Below are 21745 nucleotides of genomic sequence, written 5' to 3'. Positions count from 1 at the left end.
AATGGCCGCGGGCGAAAAACGGCGCGATAATTGCTATTCACACGGAGTATTTTGGGGGAGGAATATCTGCCTCAAAATTCTGTTTGGAGCTTTGAGGCAGATATTCCTCCCCCAAAATACTCCGTGTGAACATAGCCTTAAAGGGGTTGTCCAGGCATTTTATATTGATGGCCTATCTTTAGGATAGGTCATCAATATCCGATCGGTGAGGGCCGGCACCCCTATTATCAGCTGATTTATGGGGCTGCGGCGTTCGGTGCCGCAGCCTTTTCCCAGTTTTACAGGCACACTACCATACACTTCCATAGTGGCTGTGCCTGGGATTGCAGCTCAGTCCCATTTACTTGAAAGGGACCGGAACTGCTATCCAAGGCACAGCCGCTACGGAAATGTACAATGCTGTGTTTGTAACCTGGCAAAAGACCATAGCCCTGTCAATCAGCTTATCAGTGAGAGTCCTGGGGGCTGGACCCCCACCGATCTAATATTGATGACCTATCCTAAGCATAGAGAAATAAAAGGAAAAAGCACGGCGCCACATAGTGTAAGTAAGCCCAGAAGTAGCAGTCAGTAAAGTACAAATGAATGCTCACCACAGGGCCGTAGAACAATGGCAATATAATTATTTGTAGGAATGAGTTCTGCTGCCGAAATCCCAACCGGTCAGACCCATTGGCCACCGCAATGAAGACAATTGATGATTTAGGAAAAACGGGAATGAGTGCGGAGCTGCTTCTCAATAAAAGTGCAAATTATGTGGAATGATGACGTTTATTGAACAATCCAGGCTACGCGTTTCAATGCCGTATAGGCATCTTCCTCAGGCCTATATGGCTGAGTGCCTATGGGTGTCAAAATGTGCATGGGCTTGATATTAATCTGTAACCATGGAGACACATATGAGATCAGCAGGATATAGTAAATCGACTATTTATAAAGTTTCTTTTTTTTATTTTTATTGAGCAGTAAGAAAAAATATATTGCAAATGTGTACATGTATGGGTGGTGCTAACCTCATATCACTGTGATTCACTTTCACCATTGGTAATAGCACATCGGCCCAGAAAAATAAGATCATTCTTTATAGAATCATGAGGCAGGAGGCACTCCTAACTTATGTGAAAAATGTACTTTAATGTAGTCACAGAGGAATAAAAGTATTTTATTGCCTAATCATTAATATTACAGTCTCTGGTAGAACCTCTAAATGTCACAGTACGACACTTGTGTGGGGTGTACATGGATGCAAATCAGCAGCACAGGATAATTTCTCTTCTTTTTCTCCTGTGTGGGGTGTATGGTGATGCTCCACTTCTTTTATCCATTGTTAAATTGTCCTGCCCTGTCTAAACCAGCTAATCATAGATGTATAGTCTGCTAGGAGAGCTGTAGGGTTAGCTCACACACTGCATAAGTGTTGCAGAAATTGCCATGCAACTATAACGTGAATGTATGTGGGGGGGGGGGTGGACGACTTGCAGGAACTTCGAATGCTCAGAAGAATGGCAGGTAGACACTCAGTTCAAATGCAGCAACTTTTACTCAGTACTCAGGCAAGTTTGATGGTTTCAAATATCTACACAGTTCAACAAGTTTACAATTATTATAGTCTCTCACACAGAGGGCACAAACTTGAAAGTTGCAGACTTACATACAATGCACTTAAGGATTTTAGATTGGTGACGGTTATTCACTTAGACAGAATACGCTTGCTGGTTACAAATAACCACAAATCTTAGTTGGTCTTTTGTAAACAACTATTTACAATGGTTGGCAATGTTGGCTTCCCTGTTAAATGCTCTCTCACGGTCTCTGCAGTGGCTTATCAGCGTGATGTTCACAGATGGCCTACATACAAATATGATGGTTCTCTTTCACTGCAAAGTACCTCCTCAAGTCCCTGACACTCTAATTTGCAGTGGTACTCTCAAGCCAATCAGTCGTAGCCCACTCCTCGCGACTCGATTGGAATCGTGGCATTCAGCCTCCCTCCGTCTTTCAGGTCACCTGACACTCCTAGACTACCGCGGCCTCAGACGACGTTCATGTTGCAACGTCTCTGTCCCAATCATGGCCTGCTCTGCTCCGCTGCCTCACCACATTCAACCCAGTCACTGACAGGTACTTCCTTCACCACAGTCACTTACCCAACAGCTGTTTGGCATCAAAGGCACTTTTGTAAATTCCTGTGGGCCTCGCCTCCTGAACGTGCGAGCATGGTGTACCTACACCTGCACGTTCTACAAACTGCAAAGTTAAACTTCAAAGTGCGCCACCAAGGAAGCACAACAACAGCCTGCCAACCACAGCCTCTTCAGTATAACACACTAACTTGAGGACCTGCACATCCTTATTATGTGACCATAGGTCCTATTTACATAACATAACAGCACAATATCAAATACTAATGTAGTTTGACCACTATGTGGCAGCAATGCACTACAACACATAGAACTGCTTCTAAGACCATCGTTTACCGACACATGCTTGGTCTTGAACAAAGCACATTTGTTGCCCCGGGCACACCTTACATCTCCCAGGCTTAACTAATGCCATCCTTGACATCACACTGGAACTGGAACAAAAACATTTGCTACTTATCTGCACATGGTGGCCTTTCCCACCGTACGCTTCACTGTCCATATTTGCCATGAAGTCTCTGAGGCCCAGCATTTCTAAAGGGGGCTTTTTCCACACCTTACTAAACTATTCCATCCATCTAAATAGGGTTGTTTTTGCAGCATTTGTATGGATTTCTGCAAAACCCATTGAAAAGGGCCAGCCAAACACTTTATGAAGCATATCTGCCGTGTGTGAACATACCTGTATGTTCCTAATGCCTACCAGTATACTGGTGCACAACTTCAATCAGCTGGCATGGACTTGGGAGAGAAAACACTGTTAAATGGTATACAGTATCACCAATACTAGCACATAAAGGCAGACCCATCCTTACATACAAATACTTTAAGCATCAGTATGTAAGTGTCAAACACAGAGAAATAAATTGGTGTCTTAGTTACCTATTTACTCCAGTTCACATTTACGACTATGATGAATTATTTTTATTTTTTTTGTAAATGCTGCAAAATTGTCACTGAATAGTTATTGTATATGGGGTTTTAATGTTATTATAATGATCAGGAAGGAACACCCATTAAATTCACATTAACAAAATATCAGTTGACAGTAGCACTCACTGTTATAAAGAGGGTGCATGTCTCCTAAACCCCACTGTCGGTGCTTCAATAGAAACCATCAGTACTGATGAGCTCTCCAATGTTATACCAACTTTATTCAGAAAAAGGCCACCATATGACTGATAGTACCTGCAATGTTTCAGACCATGATAAGCAATTCTTCAAGCTGGTGATTGGCTAATCTTGGCTTGAAACATCACTGCTACTAAGTTGTCATATAGTGGCCTATTCCTGAATTAAAATTGTATAAATCAGTGCAAATAAAATGAGAAATTTACTTGTAGACATTTGCTTACTGTTCTCTGGTTTAATCTCCATTGTTGTCACTGTGATGTAGGTCGGACTTCTTACACTCAATACAGTAGAATGAAGAACAAAACCAGCACAATTCTTTAAATAGTCTATTAGAAGCTTTCATACATATCAAGAAGACCTAGTCATCCAGATTATGTGTTTTAATGGGGCTCAATTCTCAGTAGTGGTGGGGAGATCCATTTTCCCTTCTGTTTTTCGTCATCAGGAGAAGGAACAAGGGTAAACATTCCTAAACCTCTTTTAGGACAGAAAGATCAATACATAGGTTTTTTAGAATTAATAAATTTTTTGTTCTCTGTTTATCCAGGAAAAAGACCTATAGATAGCATTAAACAACATACTAATACTACTGTGAGCTGCTCGATATTCCCATGTCAGCATGGTCAATACTTTAGACTAGTGCTACTCATTTCCATTCCACCCAATAGGTTATAATTTAGTTAAGGGTAAATACACATGTTCCGGTTTTGTCTATATTTTTGCTGAAATAAAAAGAAAGCAAACTCAGCAGATTAGTATTTGCCACAGTTGTACACTTTATTGGAGGATCCTGAATCATGACCTGTTGTGGGGGTTACGAAGTTAAGTAACCCTGGTCTAGAAGAACCATCGAGGTATGGAACCTAAACTGGAGATATCTGTCCCCTGCAGAGTTCGACAAGACTGTTGATATGAATGTGGCCAGCCATGATATATTTCTCTAGGCACTACTTACATGACTTCCTGTTGCATGCACAATTTTGGTTAGGCAGGAGTATTTTTTATTGTTTTAGTTGGGACCAATATAAAATTATATCTATTATTTTTTCACTGTTAAATTTATAGTTTAAAGAGGATTTGTCCCCAGATTTCATAATACAAACGGCATACTATACATTATCAAATAGATCTCTTAGACCTGATGAAGCTGATGTGCTTACTTTGAAAATTTGTGTAAGAATGGCTGTATAATCCTTTTTCAAAGTTTTCCTGCCAGATATTAAAATTAGCATTTTACGACACCAAGTATATGCATGAGATAAGTCATTGTATCATGTAATCTCAATCTCCTACCACCTAGTGCTGACAATGTACATGAGTAGGGAGTATGTGTGACATTTTAGCATCGAGCCAGGGAGGAGGGACACTGATAGGAGCTTCTAGGTGGGAGGAGATTGAAATTATATCATACCAATACTTGGTCTCAAAAAATTCTCATTTTAATACAAGGCAGAAACATTTTTTTTAGAAAGATTTTTATAGCCATTCTTACATTTTTCAAACTTTGTACACCTGCTTCATCAGGTGTGAGAGATCTATTCAATAATATATGCAGTTTGTATTGTGAAATCTGGTGACAGAGTCTCATTAAATTTCAATTATATAATTTTAAATACTCGGCGAGGAATACTGCCACGGTGTTCCCATGTGGTCTCATTTATTGCCGTATGAGTCTTTCTTCCCCTTGAGTCTTATATGGGGTAAAACTGAAGTAGGTCTTTATTGTAATTGCACTGAGTTGGGCAGTCACAAGAGCCTTGTTAAAGCATTTTTCCACATGAAATCCTACAACCATTGTTGCCTTAGTTTGCATATTAGTAATATATTTGTTTGGCATGTATATGAAGATCAGCTTTTATAGTGCCAGTTATGGGAATGACCCACAGAGATTCCCTGATAATAAGTATACTTGTAGAGAAATTCAGACTGACATCAGATTGCAAAGCCAGCTTTTGTTTCACTGGAAAGAGAAACAGCTCCATGTAATACATCAATATATATTTCTGAACAAAGGGATTTTTAAAAAGCGTGCTCGAGAACAAGCCATTGTCATATACCATTTCCTGTAGTTGAAATAAAAATCTGCTCGTGCTATTGATTAGTGCCAGTCACAATGAAAAAAATACATTCAGTAAGGATCAGCTTTTAGAAATCCGTAATTACATCTCCAGCAAGGAGAGTTATTTACCAATGCATCTCCACAACCATGATGCCGTTAATATTCAGCTCTTCAAACATCACATTGTACGAGGTTTTTTTTTCTTTGATATGCTGTTTTTAAATGTGTAAAATGTTCACCAATCTACAGTATTTCATGCCAGTTTCTTCTTGGAAGAAATTTATTTGACCTTTTTGTCAAAGCTTCAGTTTTTTTCTTCTTCTACAGCAGTGAAAACATTTATGTTGTAAAACTACATAAACATATTGTGTCATTTGATGCCGAAAATCCACCTCAAAACCTCAGGTAAACACAGATAAATCTGCAGGTAAAATCCACACTTAGTATTGCGTTTGTTTATGTGTTTTGAGGTGCGGTTTTTACATTTTGATGGGGTGCAGATTTTGTGCTGCAAATTTTGGTGCGTTTTTTATAAACTTGTCAGATACTAATCTGAGAAGGAAACGCAAGATAAATTGACATGCTGGGGATTTTAAAATATGTACCACATGTGCGAAAATATTATCTCAACATGTAAATGAGATTACTATTTATTTTGCTGGTACTGTATTACGCTGAGGATTTGCCATAGGAACATCTGCGTCACAAATCCGCACATAGTACGCATCGTGTGCATGTGGCGTAAGGAAGGTTTATAAGTGGCCATGCAAAAAAATAACTGAATGGGTTAAAACATCATCTCGGCACTGTAAAATTGTGCAATTCCATATAGATACACTCATAAAAATCTCTGTATATATTGCGTCCATAGAAAGGACAAGTATATACAGCGTTAACACACACTGTCCACTCTAAAGCTTTATATCTGTGATGAGTTCTTTGGATCACGAAGCTGGAGAAGTAGTTCATTAGCTGAAGTGACAACTACCACTAGAGGCTTATGGAAAATGGTTTATGGTTATACACTGATTTGACAGAGCTTTGTAGATTATACGGACTATTTATTTATGAGCTTCTCCTATTAGATGACTAGTATAGAATATGTATATTAGACTGCACAGGAATGTATGATCCAACAATTGTATGTATTGATGTGACTTGTGATCTTAATGGAATACAGAAACCAAACTACCCACGAATGGGCATTGTTACGTATAATTGTTGCATTCTCTGCCATAAAACACAGTGCTCAGTGCTCGGAATATAATGGGAAATGCAGGAGAAGCAGAATCTCTGTCTCTCCTTCCTGTTGACTTTTTTAAGCAACTTGTACAATAAGGTTGACATAGAATCCTGATAACAGCATTACCACTTGACTTAACTGACCTGAAATAAAATAAGAAGACAAAACTAAAGAAGTACAAACAATACAAAATAATAGGAGGCTCTTCTGGAATATTTGAAGCCCAACCGAAAGGAAAAAAAAATTGTAATGTAAAATCAAGACTAGTAATGAAAGCAGGAGGATAGAGGCAATATTACCTCTAGCAGCAATGTATTTACACCAGCAGGTGCTGTATATATTAAACTAATAAACTAGGTTTGCTGAGAAGTTAGAGCCCCATTATTCTCCCACCTGTATTACCAGTAAAGGAATAATAATAATGTGACAGTGGGCAGTTTTTATGACGCCATCTGATGTTCTGAAATAGCAACATTTAAGTGAATGCGACTGAGTTGCAGTACCAGACACGTCCAATGGAGCAGCGCAATTTCTGGATAGAAAAATCAGACTTTTTTTTTTTTTTTCTAATTCTGGATAAATGTCTTTAAATGTCTTTATTCCTACAATTTTTAACTTTATCAATTCTTTTTGTCATTTTTGTATCTTGCTGAGTCGTACTTTGTTCCACCACCACAAATGTGTTCTTCTGACCTGTAAGACAATAATATTAATGTTGTATATATTTTTAAAGGTCTTGGTGTTATTCTGCCGTGATTTGTAGAAAAAAACAAAAAACATCCTTGTAAAAACTGACTTGACCATTTTGTATTATGATCCAGTGTCAGGGGAATACAAGTCAAAATAATTAATATAAATCAAACAAGTATATGAAATTCATTTGTTTATTACTCTAGAATTTTGTGCGTTTGATCAATCAGCTGGCGGATTACATAGGTATTTCTCAGTGCAATGAATGATGTTTAGAACAGGAATTGAATAACATTTTGATTTAACTTTAGTATTGAGCAAAGTCCCTGCAATGGCAGAACTACAGATTATCCACTTTTTAGTGACTCGTGCCTTTAGTTAATTCCATGGAAGTCATTTATTTTCTGTAGAAATGGTGAAGAACATAATGGGATGCATTGATAGTATGTTAGAAACGCTCATATGCAGAAGTCTGCAGCATTCATCACAACCCTTCTTACCTAATGCATATTTAATCACAAATATGTTTGCCCTTGTTCATACTTTTACAAACAAGGATGTGTTAAGTACTACACATCCTGCCATTAGCGCTACCCTTGAATCTTTCTTATAGTTATTCTGTTACAGCGTCTCTCTTGACAGACTCCACAGGCAAGTTACAAGGAACTTTGAAGAAGTCTCTGTCTATCACAAGTACAGGCTGTCAGATCTGCATGTCTGTATGCTATCTGCCTTTCTGACTGCTCTTTGATACCATATAATGATTCTAGGTGAACCTATTTATGAATAATAAACATAAGATTTCATTCAATACAGTCTCTAGTTACTTTGACGCTAAAATTTGTTTTTGTTTTCTGTAACATTTCACTTTTTCCCCATAAAGTCTGTTTGTTTGTTTGTTTGTTTGTTTGTTTGTTTGTTTGTTTGTTTGTTTGTTTGTTTGTTTGTTTGTTTGTTTGTTTGTTTGTTTGTTTGTTTGTTTGTTTGTTTGCTAAACACTTGAACTAGTCAAATATGATAATGGTAATATTTTGTTGGCATGCAAAAGTAAAGCAGAGTCTGCAATGATATCATTTTTGTTGTGTAGTTAGGTAGAAAAGTGTATAGGTGAAATATGCTGTGCTATTGTGCTCAATAATATAAGAAAATAAACTTTTATTTATTAGACGTTATCCATACTGTAAGTTTCAAATGTGATTGTGAAAGTAATTTTTAGACGCAGGGTATACATACTAAAGCTGTCCATACACGTAAAATAGCTGTCTGCCGAACATCTATTTCACCCCACTCCACCATAAACATATACTTTTGGTTTGATCCCTATGCACATTAGACTGTTGACTGATCCCGCCGAAAACTATGTGTAAGACCGATGCTTATGTAAAGCGGATGGCCAACATAAATGGTCACTAACTTTTCAAAAATCTTATGCTAATTTAATAGTATGCCTGATATAAACAACTTTATCATTTACTTACTGTTAAAATGCAGTTGTTTTATCAATGCAAATTCTGTGTGATGCTAGTGCCACTAGGTGTCTCCCTACCTGTAATCTGCAGAAAGTGGGGGATGTCACTTCACTGCCTGCCTATACAAATCTGTGGAGAGGGGAGGAGGAGCAGGAGGAAGTAACAGAGAGAGAGTGTCAGAAACACACACACTGCATATAAGTCTATGAAGGGGGAAGGGGGAGCAGGGGAGGAAGCAGGAGCAGAGCGAGAAAGACGTAGGCTGCTGGTAACATTTATGTCAGCCCAGTGCTGGATTCTCAGCTACACTGCTCTTTACTGCTGCATAATATCCTCCATGCTGCTGCTGCTTCTGTATATGTGATAGAGATAAGAGAGCAGGATTCCCCTCTTCTATGTGTGGAGTGTATAGGAGACATGATAGCAGTTAGGTTCCGCTCACTAGCTCAGAGACAACTGAGAATTAGAAAGAGAGCCTAGAGGGAAAACTGCTAAATAATGCAGAATACAAGTCATATAATGGCCATAAATAGTGTTATTCCTCATGTACACACATATGACAGCTTATTCTGAAAAGTCACCTGAAAAGTTAGGTACGCTTTAAGTCTGAATTCATACATGCTGTGTGATGCAGTTTTAGATAGTTTCCTTTAGTCAGAGCCAGAAGTGGATCCAAAATAGAAAAGTACAAGTTATTCTTTTATACTTTTATTTTTTGATCCTCTCCTGCTTAGAAAATACTGCATAAAAAAACCTGCATGTGTGATTCTGGCCTTAGGGTATTTAGTAAAAATTTTCAGATTGTTGTTGCTGGTTTGAGCTACTTCTAAGAGCAGAAATAGATCAAAGAAACACCTTTGTAAATAAGCATTGTCTTCCCTTTTGTATTAGATTAGAGCACACAAGCCTACTGGAGAAGAATCTAGCAGCCACAGAAGACATGCAAGTTCAGTTAAAGAACAATATGATATCAATTCAATTTTTAAATCAGAAGGTAAGCCCCATAATCTCCATTTGTTTTAAAACAAATCACAGCAAAGAAGGACATATTTAAAAAAAAAAAAAAAAAAGACAATACTTACTAATACAAGGTTCAGTTTTGTTTTAAACACAGGAATATAGCAATCTTAACCATGTGTCAATGCTACTAAATGTGCTACATCAGCAAAGGTGGGTGGCACATTCAGTTTACAAAATAACTTTGTTTGGAAACGTGGCAAAATCATAAAAATAATAATTGTTATGCATATTCTATTACATCCTTTATAGCATTGGAAATACATATTCAGGAGGCAGAAAAAGATTAAATAAAAAAAAGTAAAATGAAATATATAGGAGCAAGTGAACTCGCTGTGCTACGCTATTTCCATAATTCCCATAGAAGTGAATTCTAAGTGAATTTTGGAAACAGTCTAGCTTGGTGTGTTCCACACCTGGATGCAGCAGCCGCCTCACCAGGTGGGAGGAGGTTGAGGAAACCTAGTTCTAGAGATAGGTGTATGTTCCAAAGGCTTGGAACCGCCTCGATCAGACATTTATTGCATATACTATGGATCTGCAAAAAATGTCTAAGATGTGAATACCTCTGTAATATACATTAAAAGAGTTATCTTAAGACTTTTTTTTTTAGAATTGGTCATACGGTAAGTGGCCAAGTTATTAAAAATAAACTTTCTGATATGTTATTAAAAATTCATAGCAGCTCCCCCCTATCTCATGTTAACATTGCAGCCATTGCTCAACCAGTACATGGCCTCACCATTCCCCACATGTACATTGTGTAGAGCATAGCTCATAGCAATAGATCTGGCACTCGAGAGCACCAGATTTGTTGGATGAAGTAGCCACATGAAGGGCCAGGGTATGAGCACATGGAGTTCCCATTAAACTAAGGGAACTGAATTTTTTATCAAATAAAAGGGTTGGTTTATTTTTTAGTAACATGGCCAAATGACAACCACTTTAAATATATTATATGGAAAACTAACGTGCATTGTGTTGTTAAATTTACTAATGCCCCCACTTGCATGACAGCTATACCATAGTGTATGGTACGATTTAAAGGGGTTGTCTGGTTTAGAGAAAATACAAAGGGTGTCTCATGTTCTGAGGGACTCAGCACATCCCTGCATTACACAAACAGCTCATCGATTTTATTTCAAATTTGTAGTGCTTAAAGCGGTTTTCTGAGACTTTTTATATTAATGGTTTATCCTTAGGATAGATCATCAATATCAGATCGGTGGGATTTCGACTCCCAACACCCCCTGTGATCAGCTATCAGAAGGAGGTTCGGCAACGAACGCTGTGACCTCTTTATAGTACACCGCCATAGTGGCTGTGCTTGGGATTGCAGCTTAGAGCTATTGACTCGTATCGGACCACAACTGCATTCCCAGGCACAGTTGCTACAGATGTGTATGACGCTGTGCCCGATAAAATATTAAGAGGCCTCGGCGTTTGTTGCCTCGACCTTTTAGTCAGCTGATCGGTGGGGGTGCCAGGAGTTGAACCCCCACACATTTCATATTGATGACCTATCCTAAGAATAGGTCATAAACATAAACACGTTTTTTTCCCTTTGGTGCCACTGCAGGGAAGCACTTGTTGTTATACTCCTTTACCAATTGCAGCTGAACGCTATGGGTCCCAATAGTGGGATACCCTGTGATCAGTTTATTGTTGGGAGACCCTTATAACAAAAAGGAATTTTCTCCTCCACTTATGAAGTAATAGGCTTTTTATCCTTTTCTTTTTATATTGTAATATGCACCACTATATTATACAATTTTCCATAATATAAATGTATTTTTAATTTTGTATATACTAGGTTATTGGGTTTTTTTCCCCTTAGACTTTCTGATGCTTTAGTATCAGAGTCCGTGTCAGACATTTGTTATTGCTGTTATTATTTTGTATATACTCTAGTAGTCAGGGAACCTGCTTGCAGTTACATAGTGCTAGAAAAATACAAGTTGTCTATGGCTCGTGTTAAATGGTCAGGATTCTAAACAATTTTCTGTTGGGAGAGACAGATCTTAAACTATAAAGTATAGACATGAAACATACACAAGTATACACTGTCATTACTCACCTGAAATAGTGCACAAATATCAGGAGACAGTAACACATCTGACAGCTACAAAGCGTCCTCTGTATACTTCACGGTTTATGCTAACCTGTCACTGAAAGTTTAAATTTCTTTTTGGAAACTTTTTAAATTCCATATCCTCTTGTGTATAGATCAAAAGAATATCCAACATTTCTTATTTCAATATTGGATATAATAAAAGAGAGATTAATTCCCCTTTGAGTCCTTAACTGAATAACAAAGCACATTCTGTATCATAATTTAAAGCTGCGCGCCGTCTCCTTTTAATGCAGATTTTTCCTTTTTTCGTCTTGTTTCTACCTAGAACTATCACCTATTAACACTCGTCCAGGCCACAGGAACCCTATTATGTTCATCAAATTGCAATGTTTGTGTATTTTTTGCGCATAAGATATATATTTCTTAACTCTGGACTAAAAGAAACTGAGCAAGTTACATTGATAGTGGCTGATCATGAAAAGAAACCCCAGGAGCATAGGCACACTATAAAAAGCTCTTTCAGGAAGTCATTATGCTGTTGAGGGAATAAGAAAGTTAAGTCAGAGAGTTGTGAAATGTTCTCATTATGGGTCATCTTGGTAATTATCTGACATCTACAGATGGAGTCACTTCTTAATCAAAAGAATGAATCATTACTGATATTGATTCAGACCAAGATGTTTGAAATAATGAGTGTAGTAACTCAAGTATAAATTCAGAGGTAATTTTCAGCAACTTCTCCACTGAATTTTCATACTAAATAATAATGAAATATCTCATTTCATTTCCTGCTAATAGTCAGAAAATGGCAATGCCACTGCAAACTAAATTGTCCCTGCATAATCGGCATGTTCAGTCCTAGCTGGAGGAAGGTCGCTAATGTTTACTGTCTCATTGATGCTGAGCTATAATTACCCCAGTTGCTTGCAGGCCCGCTTTGCAGTACTTAATAGTGAACGTTATTGTTTTTAACCATAAAGCAGTTGATGTGATCATTATAACCCTAATGTTAGCAACAAGGAGCTTTTACATCAGGAGGGCCCGCAGCTTGGAAGGAGTATTTGTCTTTCAGAAACACCTGCCATTCTTCCTTGTTATAAGAAATAGCCCAGATGTGTTTTTCAACTTTGCGGATTAATTTTATGCTTTTGTTTTTTGTTTTTTTATAGATATAATTGAAATTTTTAGCTTCACAATGTTGCTTCACGACTAATGAGGTGGTGATTGCTGCATTAAACATTTATTCGGTAATAAGCTGTAGTACTGATTGTCACAAAATGCGTGGATCTAGGAGTTAATAGGTGTAGTATTTCTTCCACTTATTTTCATACTCAATTACTTGGTGTGTCATACACCAATCCCAAAAGTAGAGGATATGAAAGGGGTTGTTGGCTTAGAAAATCCAGTTACCGTATTAGGGTGGAATCACACATGCTGTTTTTGTGGCAATTTTTTTGAGCCAAACACAGGAGTAGATCCAAAAGAGAGGAGACATATCTGTCCTTATAATTTCCTTCATTGTGGATCCACTCCTGTCTTTGTATGAAAAACTGACACAAAACAGTAAGTGTGATTCCTTCCTTAGGTATTTTGAGTTTTTTGGGTGGGGTTCCCCTATTCAGAATAACTTTTCTATCAACCATAGTATGGAGCTGCTTCAAAGACCGTCTCTCGTTCTGGAGGACCTGGCAGCTTTGGACATTACTCGACAGCCCATTGATTTTAATACAAACTGTGTAATGCTTAATTTTCCCTGCGGTGGTGCTGCAGGGAAATTGAACACAGCTTAGAGCTGATTGCTGGGGGTCCAAGCAGCGGGACACCCGGTGATCAGCTGACAAGCAGAAAACCCCTTTAAGTAACTGTGTCACGTAGCAAGACCGGCTCGGATGGGACTTTGGCAGCAGGCAGACACCAGGCGTGGTGTAACAGGACAGGCATATTACTCAGCGCAGCACGACTCCAACTCTATACGGCACTTGGACCAGGGTAACACAGGTTACAGGTAGTAGGAACGGGAACACTTGGACAAGGAAGACACTATAGGGACCATTTGCAGAGACGAACATAGGTAACGACAACAGTGCTCAGGCAATGCAGGAAGTGACAGGGCCCTTCTTATAGTCCAGGGTACTCATGGGCTAATTTGTTTTTTTAATTCAGGTGCGCACACTGGCAATTTAAGAGCGGTCACGAGCGTGCGCGCGCACCCTACGTGACACAGCAGAGTGAAGCGGAAGTGAGTGCTGGCGTCTTCTGAGGAGTTGATGCGGGCCAGCGCTCACCGATCCATGGCTGCGGCCGTCAGGAGGTGAGTAAACCTGACGGCCCGCGGCCATGGGCATTACAGACTGCTTAACAGTTCATATGACACTGGAGGAGCACGAACAAAGTCGAACAGCGCCAATTTAAGCTAAAGATAATTTTTGTTTATTCTTCTGACATTCCAGTTGGTTTGGATCAACGCTTGGCATTGTGGCAGGGGAGCATAATGCTTCACTGACCTGGTGGGGTTTTTAAGGGATATTAAAAAGTGTTGTTTTTTTTCTCCTTTTGCAAGTCAAAAAGGCACGATTACACTTTTAATTGACCACATTAGTTATGAGTCTCTCTGGTCACCTCAGTTGCTAATATCTTTACTGATTCTGGAAGTTTTTCACTTTTTTAAAATAAAAAAAATGGTCAGAATGCCATGATACGTACATTTTTGACATTATGACATTTTTGACATGATGTTTCATACATATTTTGCCTTAGATCTGGAAGTCATCCAGGTTTGTCTTCAGAAAGATCCTGAAATCAGTTCCAAGAATCTACTAGCCAGCAGTAAATTTGTAGTACTCCCTGCAATGTACCTTTCCTATTAAAGGCTATGTACTCCTTTCAGGGCATTTTTATTTTTATTTTTTTTAACTTTAATAAATAGATTAGTCAGTGTGATTAGTGCAACTTTGTAAATATTTTTTTTTTATAAAGCATACAGAACAGCTGTATCTCCAAAAGTAAAAGGAATTTTTAATAAAAACTATTTACAAAGTTTCACTAATCACACTGACATCTATTTATTAAAAAGAAAAAAAAATGCCTTTAAGGCTTTGTCAAAATAAATTGCTATCATTTGTATTTTTTGTGATTTCTTCATTAATGAAATGCACTTTAGTTGTGACTGATAATAATGTGCAGAGCTCACCTCAAGCATTAAGCCCTGCCCCAGGACTTTATAAATGAACTAGCCTGCGTGAAATGCAGGTTTGTAATATATGATTAGTTCCCTAAAAAAAAGGTGTCAAATTCTGTAAAAAGAATAATAATTATATATATATATATATATATATATATATATATATATATATATATATATATAGCCCTGTGAAAATATTCACGCCCTTGGTGGTTTTGTTGCATTACAATCATTGAATTAAAGTGGATTTTTGGGGATTTTGTACCGCTTGATTTACACGACATGCCTACTACTTCGAATGTGCGAAATATGTTTTTTACTATGATGCAAGCAATGATTAAGACAAACAACAGATTCATTTAATGTAGTAATTAAGTATTCACACCCTGACAGTCAATACTTTGTGGAGAACCTTTTGCTGCAATTATAGATGCAAGTTTCTTGGGGTATGTCTCTATTAGTCTAACACATTTAGACACTGGGATTTTTGCCTATTCTTCAAGGCAAAACTGCTTTAACTCATTCAAGTCAGATTGTTGTGTTGTTGTACAGCAGTCTTCCAGTCATGCCAAAGATTCTCAATTGGTTGGAGGTCTGGGCTTTGACTAGTTTCACCTTAGACAATTCCAGAGTAGCTTTAGCAAATCTCAGGCAGACCGAAACAGGTTTTCCTCAAGAATTGCCATGTGTTTACTGCCATCCATCTTTCATTCAATCCTCACCAGTTTTTCAGTCCCTGCCGATAACATTACAAACTATCAAATTTAAAATTGTATTTTAATTCCTGGTCGTAATGCAACAAAACAGGAAGATGCTAAGGAGGGTTAATAATTTTGCTAGGCACTGTATATAGCATTCAGGATTTATGGCTATAACCTCTGCCAGAGTCATTTGGGACTGACTAGCTGTTGGGGATACACTGGCTAACAGCTAGGACCTTTTATGTGTGGTTGTCAAGCAATGTGTCCTTAGCAAACAGTCTGTCACAGATTACTTAGATCTTTGGCTCAAAGCAAAGTTGTAACTGAGCTGAAAACAGAGAAGGAACAGGCACTTAACACCTTCCCGCTCCTGGACTTACTAGTAGGTCATGGTAACTGCATCGTTCGCGCTCCATGACCTAATAGTATGCCAGGGGAGGATCGGCCATTTTGGCCGTCCTCCCGACACATACAGGAGCTGTGACAACTATGGTCTCGTGCATCAGTTGCCGTTCAGCGGGGACCAATCGGCGTGTCCCCGCTGATTAACCCCTTAGAAGCCACGTTCAATAGCGATCGCGGCTTCTTAGGGGTTAAACCACCATCGATGGCCCGCTACATGATAGCGGGCGGTGATGGCTGCTATGGCAACCGGAGGCCTAATAAGCAGATGCATTTAAATTCAGAAAAATTCTATTTTTTTCAAATTTTCTCTAAATTTTGCAATTTTTCACAAATAAACACTGAATATATAGACCAAATTTGAAAACTAACATAAAGCCTAATGTCTCACAAGAAAACAATCTCAGAATCGCTTGGATAGGTATAAGCATTCCGAAGTTATTACCACATAAAGTGAAATATGTCTGATTTGAAAAATGGGCTTTGAGCTTTAAGGCCAAAACAAGGCTGCATCCTTAAGGGTTTAAGGTTTGGTAGTACCCCATTCTGCCATAATCATCAATAATAATTAAAAAAAAAAAAATTAATATTTATTTTGTAAAAATCAGTCTACCTGGAATTTTTTTAGTTTCACAATAAATTCTATAAACTGGTTGCTATAGACAAAAACATTGGTCTTATTTGCGTTTTATTTCATACATGACCTCCTTGTTCTCAAAATGTTTTCAAATGTAACGTCCCATGATTAAAGGAACTTTCCGTGCATTACTGATACTGTGTTATGCCTAGTGCAAGACCTGTGGTGTGTTGTATGACACAGGGGTTCACTCTTGGCGTTCTTTCAATTCCTGTGGCAGGAAACCTCGCCTAGGACTTGTATTAAGCTTAACACAGTGTACCAGTGTATATTGTGACTGAGTTTAGAAGAGTCAGAACAGTATTTTAGGCAAAATTCAGACATGATTAAATTTAGAAAATTTTTTGTGGCCACCGCAAGATATGTTTTTTTATTTTCAGCATTTTATGTTTTTATTCTTATACTATTTGAAAATAACCCTGTGCCTCTGTGATTCGCACATACGTTTCTTACCCGAGCTTCACGGGACTCCTGTATAACGTATGAACGATTAATTTGTGAATTTACACTTAGCGCTTCATCTTGCCCAGAATGGCTGTTAGAAAGTGATAAATGGAAGTGGAAATTGTCTCGCAAAGATGAATAGATTTTGTATTAATTCCAGATAAAGATAAGTGACACTAAACTTGATTCCAATTACTTCTATTTTAAAGTTTCCCAAAATGGAAAGAAAAGTATAAAAACCCTGCACACTAATCATGTCAAATACCTAGCAAGCTTTATGAGCTACACATTATTGTCCATTATTCTGGGACTCGGATTCAATTGCTTGCATTTTATCATTTTAAAGCCAGAGAACGATCTTTTAATTAACACCCAAATTGCTAAATACAGCATTTGAGTTACAGCTAATCACTAGTCTTTTCCTCTCCCTATGATTATTACAACCATTTTCAAACTATAACATTATCACATCACACCAACGTCAGAAGATATTTGAAAGTCTAAAAGCTTTTTCAGAAACTATAAAATAGAGCTGGATTTTTTTTGTATTGTTAGGCGTACTACATCCTATTCTTGAAGTGATGTGACATTTTATGCATATAGTACAGAAGTGGCGCTTGTCACTTTATGATAAATGTATTGTATGGCCAATAAAGTGATTAACTGCCACCTCCCCGATTAGTGATAATGACTGAACAATTGCTGTAATGGTTGGTCTTCTATGGCATTTTTGCATAAAGTAATACTGGCCCGGTTCGAACAAAGTAGTAGTGGGCATTTATACAGAGAATATATATTTTTTCAGAATTTCCTTAATGTTACAAAGGATGCTGGGACTTCGGTGACATTTAAAGGTAACAAAAGCAATTTATCGTTTACTGATCTAGGGTCATTTTAGACAGTTTTCAGATTTGAATATTGTGTTTGTGAGGTCCGGACGTCACCTATTCTAATAGATAGTGTTCTACCTTTAGGTTGGTAAGTGTTCCCAATGTCAGAAATGTTAACATTCTCGTTATGTATTTAAGCAACTTTGCAAATAGTTGTATTCCTTTTCGTCAGTCGCTTACTTCTTGCTATCTTACAATAAGTTGGCTAGTAAGAAGAAGTAACGGACAGATGGAAGAAAAAATGACTGCAGGATTAGACTACACAGGGATTGTTTGTAGTCTGTAATCATGGAGACACCTAGGTCTGTATAAGAGCTAAAGACATAAAATAGTAGGATATTTTTCTTTTAGGCTACTTGTAAAATCACTTAAAACTGTAAAGAAAATGATTGCAAAAGCGCAAATAGCCGTTAAATTATTTTCAATGTCTTCAACTGATGCAAGTTTGGGGAAAGACCACTTAAACCCCAGTTTTTAATGCCTTTGGTATGGGCCCCCATGTCAGGATGGTGATGCCGTAAGGCAAGTAAAGCAAAACCTCTCTTAAAGACAACCTCTTTTAAAAGTCGCCCCCAAACTAGACCCGATTTTTCTGTGATGGATTTTTAATTCCCCTATTTTCTGTATGTATTGGCCTCTTCTTTGAGATGGATTTTCATTTTCCCTATCTTCTGTATATGTTGGCCTCTTCTTTCAGATGGGAGAAGTTTATACTACGGTACAGTGAAACCTCTTTGAGACTACCACCATAAATTGGATTGAAAAATGGTCTTATGGTAGGTGTCTTTACCTCTTAGAAGATCATTTTTCAATTAAATTTTTGGTGGTCACCTCAAAGAGGTTTCACTGTATTAGAAACTACCTGGGTTAGGTCTTCCATCTAAGTTAGAAGATGTCCATCCTTCCTCTCAGCATGCTTCGGGCCACAGCAGATAAATTTGTAAACCTCCAAGCTCTTTCAAGTTTTTATGTTATTATTAGTTACCTTATGTATGTCAGTTTTATTTTAAGAGCGAATAAGCTTTATTTATTTTTTTTCAACCTGTTCTGTTCAAACCAGTCTTTCATATGTAAAAAAAAAAATCCTTACAAACACTAGATTTTCATTTTGCCTTTTTCTGATCTAGCTGACTGAACTAAGTCAAGAGAATGGATGTCTATGGCAGGAGTTGGAAAAGGAGAGGCTTAAATGCCAGCACTTGGATCTTCAATTGGAAACCTGCAATCAGACTCTGTCTAATCTATACACTCACTTGAAAGCTAAAGGACAAAAGGATGTTCTCCACAAAGAACCCGCACCTAAGAGTATTTTACCCTGCAGCCACAAGAACCAGCCATGTTGTGATAAACCACTGCAAATTCTGCCCGAAAGCCAGGAGACAAAAGACAATGTAAGAGAAGTTTTAGAACAATTAGTCGTACAAGATTCAGAAGACAAATCATCTTGGATACAACATATTGCAGAGCTTTCTGCACTTCTACAAGGAAACTACAAGGAAATAAATGGGCAGAAGTGAGATGATGAGATGATATGTAATTGTTGGTTATGTCCTTGAAATTTTGGCTTGTTTCACCAGGAAGTACTGAAGGACCTCTACGTCATTATCCATATTGCTTGGTCCATGGTTGTATGTTTCATAGAAGGCTTAATGGACATTTTTGTTTATTGTTATATTTTTTTAATATATATATTTTTATCCAATGGTGCGATTTGTTGCGATGATCATTGTGATCTCTTACTGCTGCAGTTTAAAAAAGATATACATGTAGTGCAGTCTGCACTGATAATACAGTAATCTTAAAGTGTAGCTAAACGCTTGACAAACTTCTGATGTGTCATAGTGACACGTCAGAAGTTTGTATTGGTGGGGGTCCGAGCACTGAGACCCCCACCAATCACTAGAACGAAGCAGCTGAAGCACTCGTGTGAGCGCTCAGCCACTTCGTGACTGTTCGGCTTTTTCCGTAAATAATTGTATCGGTATACGGACTCAATAGAAAGTCTATGAGCCCGTACTCCGATACATTGGCTTTCCGGAAAAAGCCGAACAGACACGAAGCGGCTGAGCTCTCACACAAGCGCTTTAGCTGCTTCATTATAGCGATTGGTGGGGGTCTCAGTGCTCGGACCCCCACCAATCCAAACTTCTGACATGTCACTATGACATGTCAAAAGTTTGTCAAATGTTTAGCTACACTTTAATGAGTGTTAATCAGAAAACAGTACAGAATTTTTAGCAAAAATTTTTAGAATTTTAGTAAAATCATGAAGTTCACATCAGGCTCTATATATTATCCACTTTTAAGGCTATGTCCTTTGCAATTATTTTTTTGTATTGCTCCAATGTACTAAAATTGAAACATGAAGTAACTTTGCAAATAAGCTTCATTAAAAATATACTACTGTTTGTGTCTAAAGCTCCTATACAGTCCTATGTGTGGTAACAGACTACAATGAAACTTTTTGTAGTCTGATCCTGCAGTCATAAACCTCTCTACTGGTCCACTTATTCTAGGTAACATATATGTGCTAGATTATCAAGGATAAGGGAATAGATAGTTACATAGTTGAATAAAAGACAATTGTCCATCAAGTTCAACCAAGGAATGGGAAAAGGGAAGGGATGAAACAAAAATCCTACACATTCACATAGGAACTGATATTTTTTAGTTCTAGGAAATTAAGCCTTTTTTAAAGCCATCTACTGTCCCTGCTGTGACAGCTCCTGTGGTAGGCTATTCCATAGATTCACCGTTCTCACAGTAAAGAAGGCTTGTTGCCTCTGCAGGTTGAAGCTTTTTTTTCCCCAGACGGAGGGAGTGCACCCTTGTCTTTTGAGGGGGTTTTACATGGAACAGGTTTTCACTATATTTCTTGTATGTGCCATTAATATATTTATATAAATTAATCATGTCCCCCCTTAGTCGTCTCTTTTCAAGGCAATAGGTTTAATTCTTTTAATCTTTCCTCATAACTTAGATTCTCCATGCCCCTTATTAGTTTACTTGCTCTTCTTTTTATTATTTACAACTCCAGGGCATCCTTTCTATAAACTGGAGCCCAGAACTGAACGGCATATTCTAGATGAGGCCTCACTAATGCTTTGTAAAGTGGTAATATTATATCCCTGTCCTGTGAGTCCATGCCTCTTTTAATACACAACAATATCCTGCAGGCCTTAGAAGCAGCTGATTGACATTGCATGCTGTTATTGAGTTTATGATCTACAAGTACACCCAGATCCTTCTCAGCAAGTGACTCCCCCAGTGTAGCTCCCCCTAGGACATATCATGCATGCAGAATGTTGGTACCCAGATGCATAACTTTACATTTATCTACATTACACCTCATTTGCAAGTGGATGCCCAAACACTTAGGGTATGTGCACACGTAGTGACCAAAAACGTCTGAAAATACAGAGCTGTTTTCAAGGGAAAACAGCCCCTGATTTTCAGACGTTTTTTGAGCAATTCGCGTTTTTCGCAGCGTTTTTTACGTCCGTTTTTGGAGCTGTTTTCATTGGAGTCTATGAGAAAACAGCTCCAAAAACGTCCAAAGAAGTGTCCTGCACTTCTTTTGACGAGGCTGTATTTTTACGCGTCGTCGTTTGACAGCTGTCAAACGACGACGCGTAAATTACAGGTCGTCTGCACAGTATGTCG

General features: G+C 38.0%; 1 protein-coding gene across 1 annotated transcript in view; it reads left to right on the top strand.

Annotated features, from left to right (window-relative positions):
* The window catches only part of LOC142652536 (uncharacterized), a 371082-nt gene extending 351184 nt beyond the window's left edge, over positions 1-19898 (top strand). The window contains exons 25-26 of the mRNA XM_075828181.1: positions 9628-9730; positions 19210-19898. Coding sequence (XP_075684296.1) covers positions 9628-9730; positions 19210-19599 — 493 coding nt within the window. The 3' untranslated portion in view covers positions 19600-19898. The remainder of the gene's footprint in view (positions 1-9627; positions 9731-19209) is intronic.
* Positions 19899-21745: the final 1847 nt, after the last annotated feature.

The sequence above is a fragment of the Rhinoderma darwinii genome, chromosome 5 (genome assembly GCF_050947455.1).
Source record: "Rhinoderma darwinii isolate aRhiDar2 chromosome 5, aRhiDar2.hap1, whole genome shotgun sequence".
Taxonomy (NCBI): Eukaryota; Metazoa; Chordata; class Amphibia; order Anura; family Rhinodermatidae; genus Rhinoderma; species Rhinoderma darwinii.
This window is presented reverse-complemented; position numbering and strand designations above follow the sequence as displayed.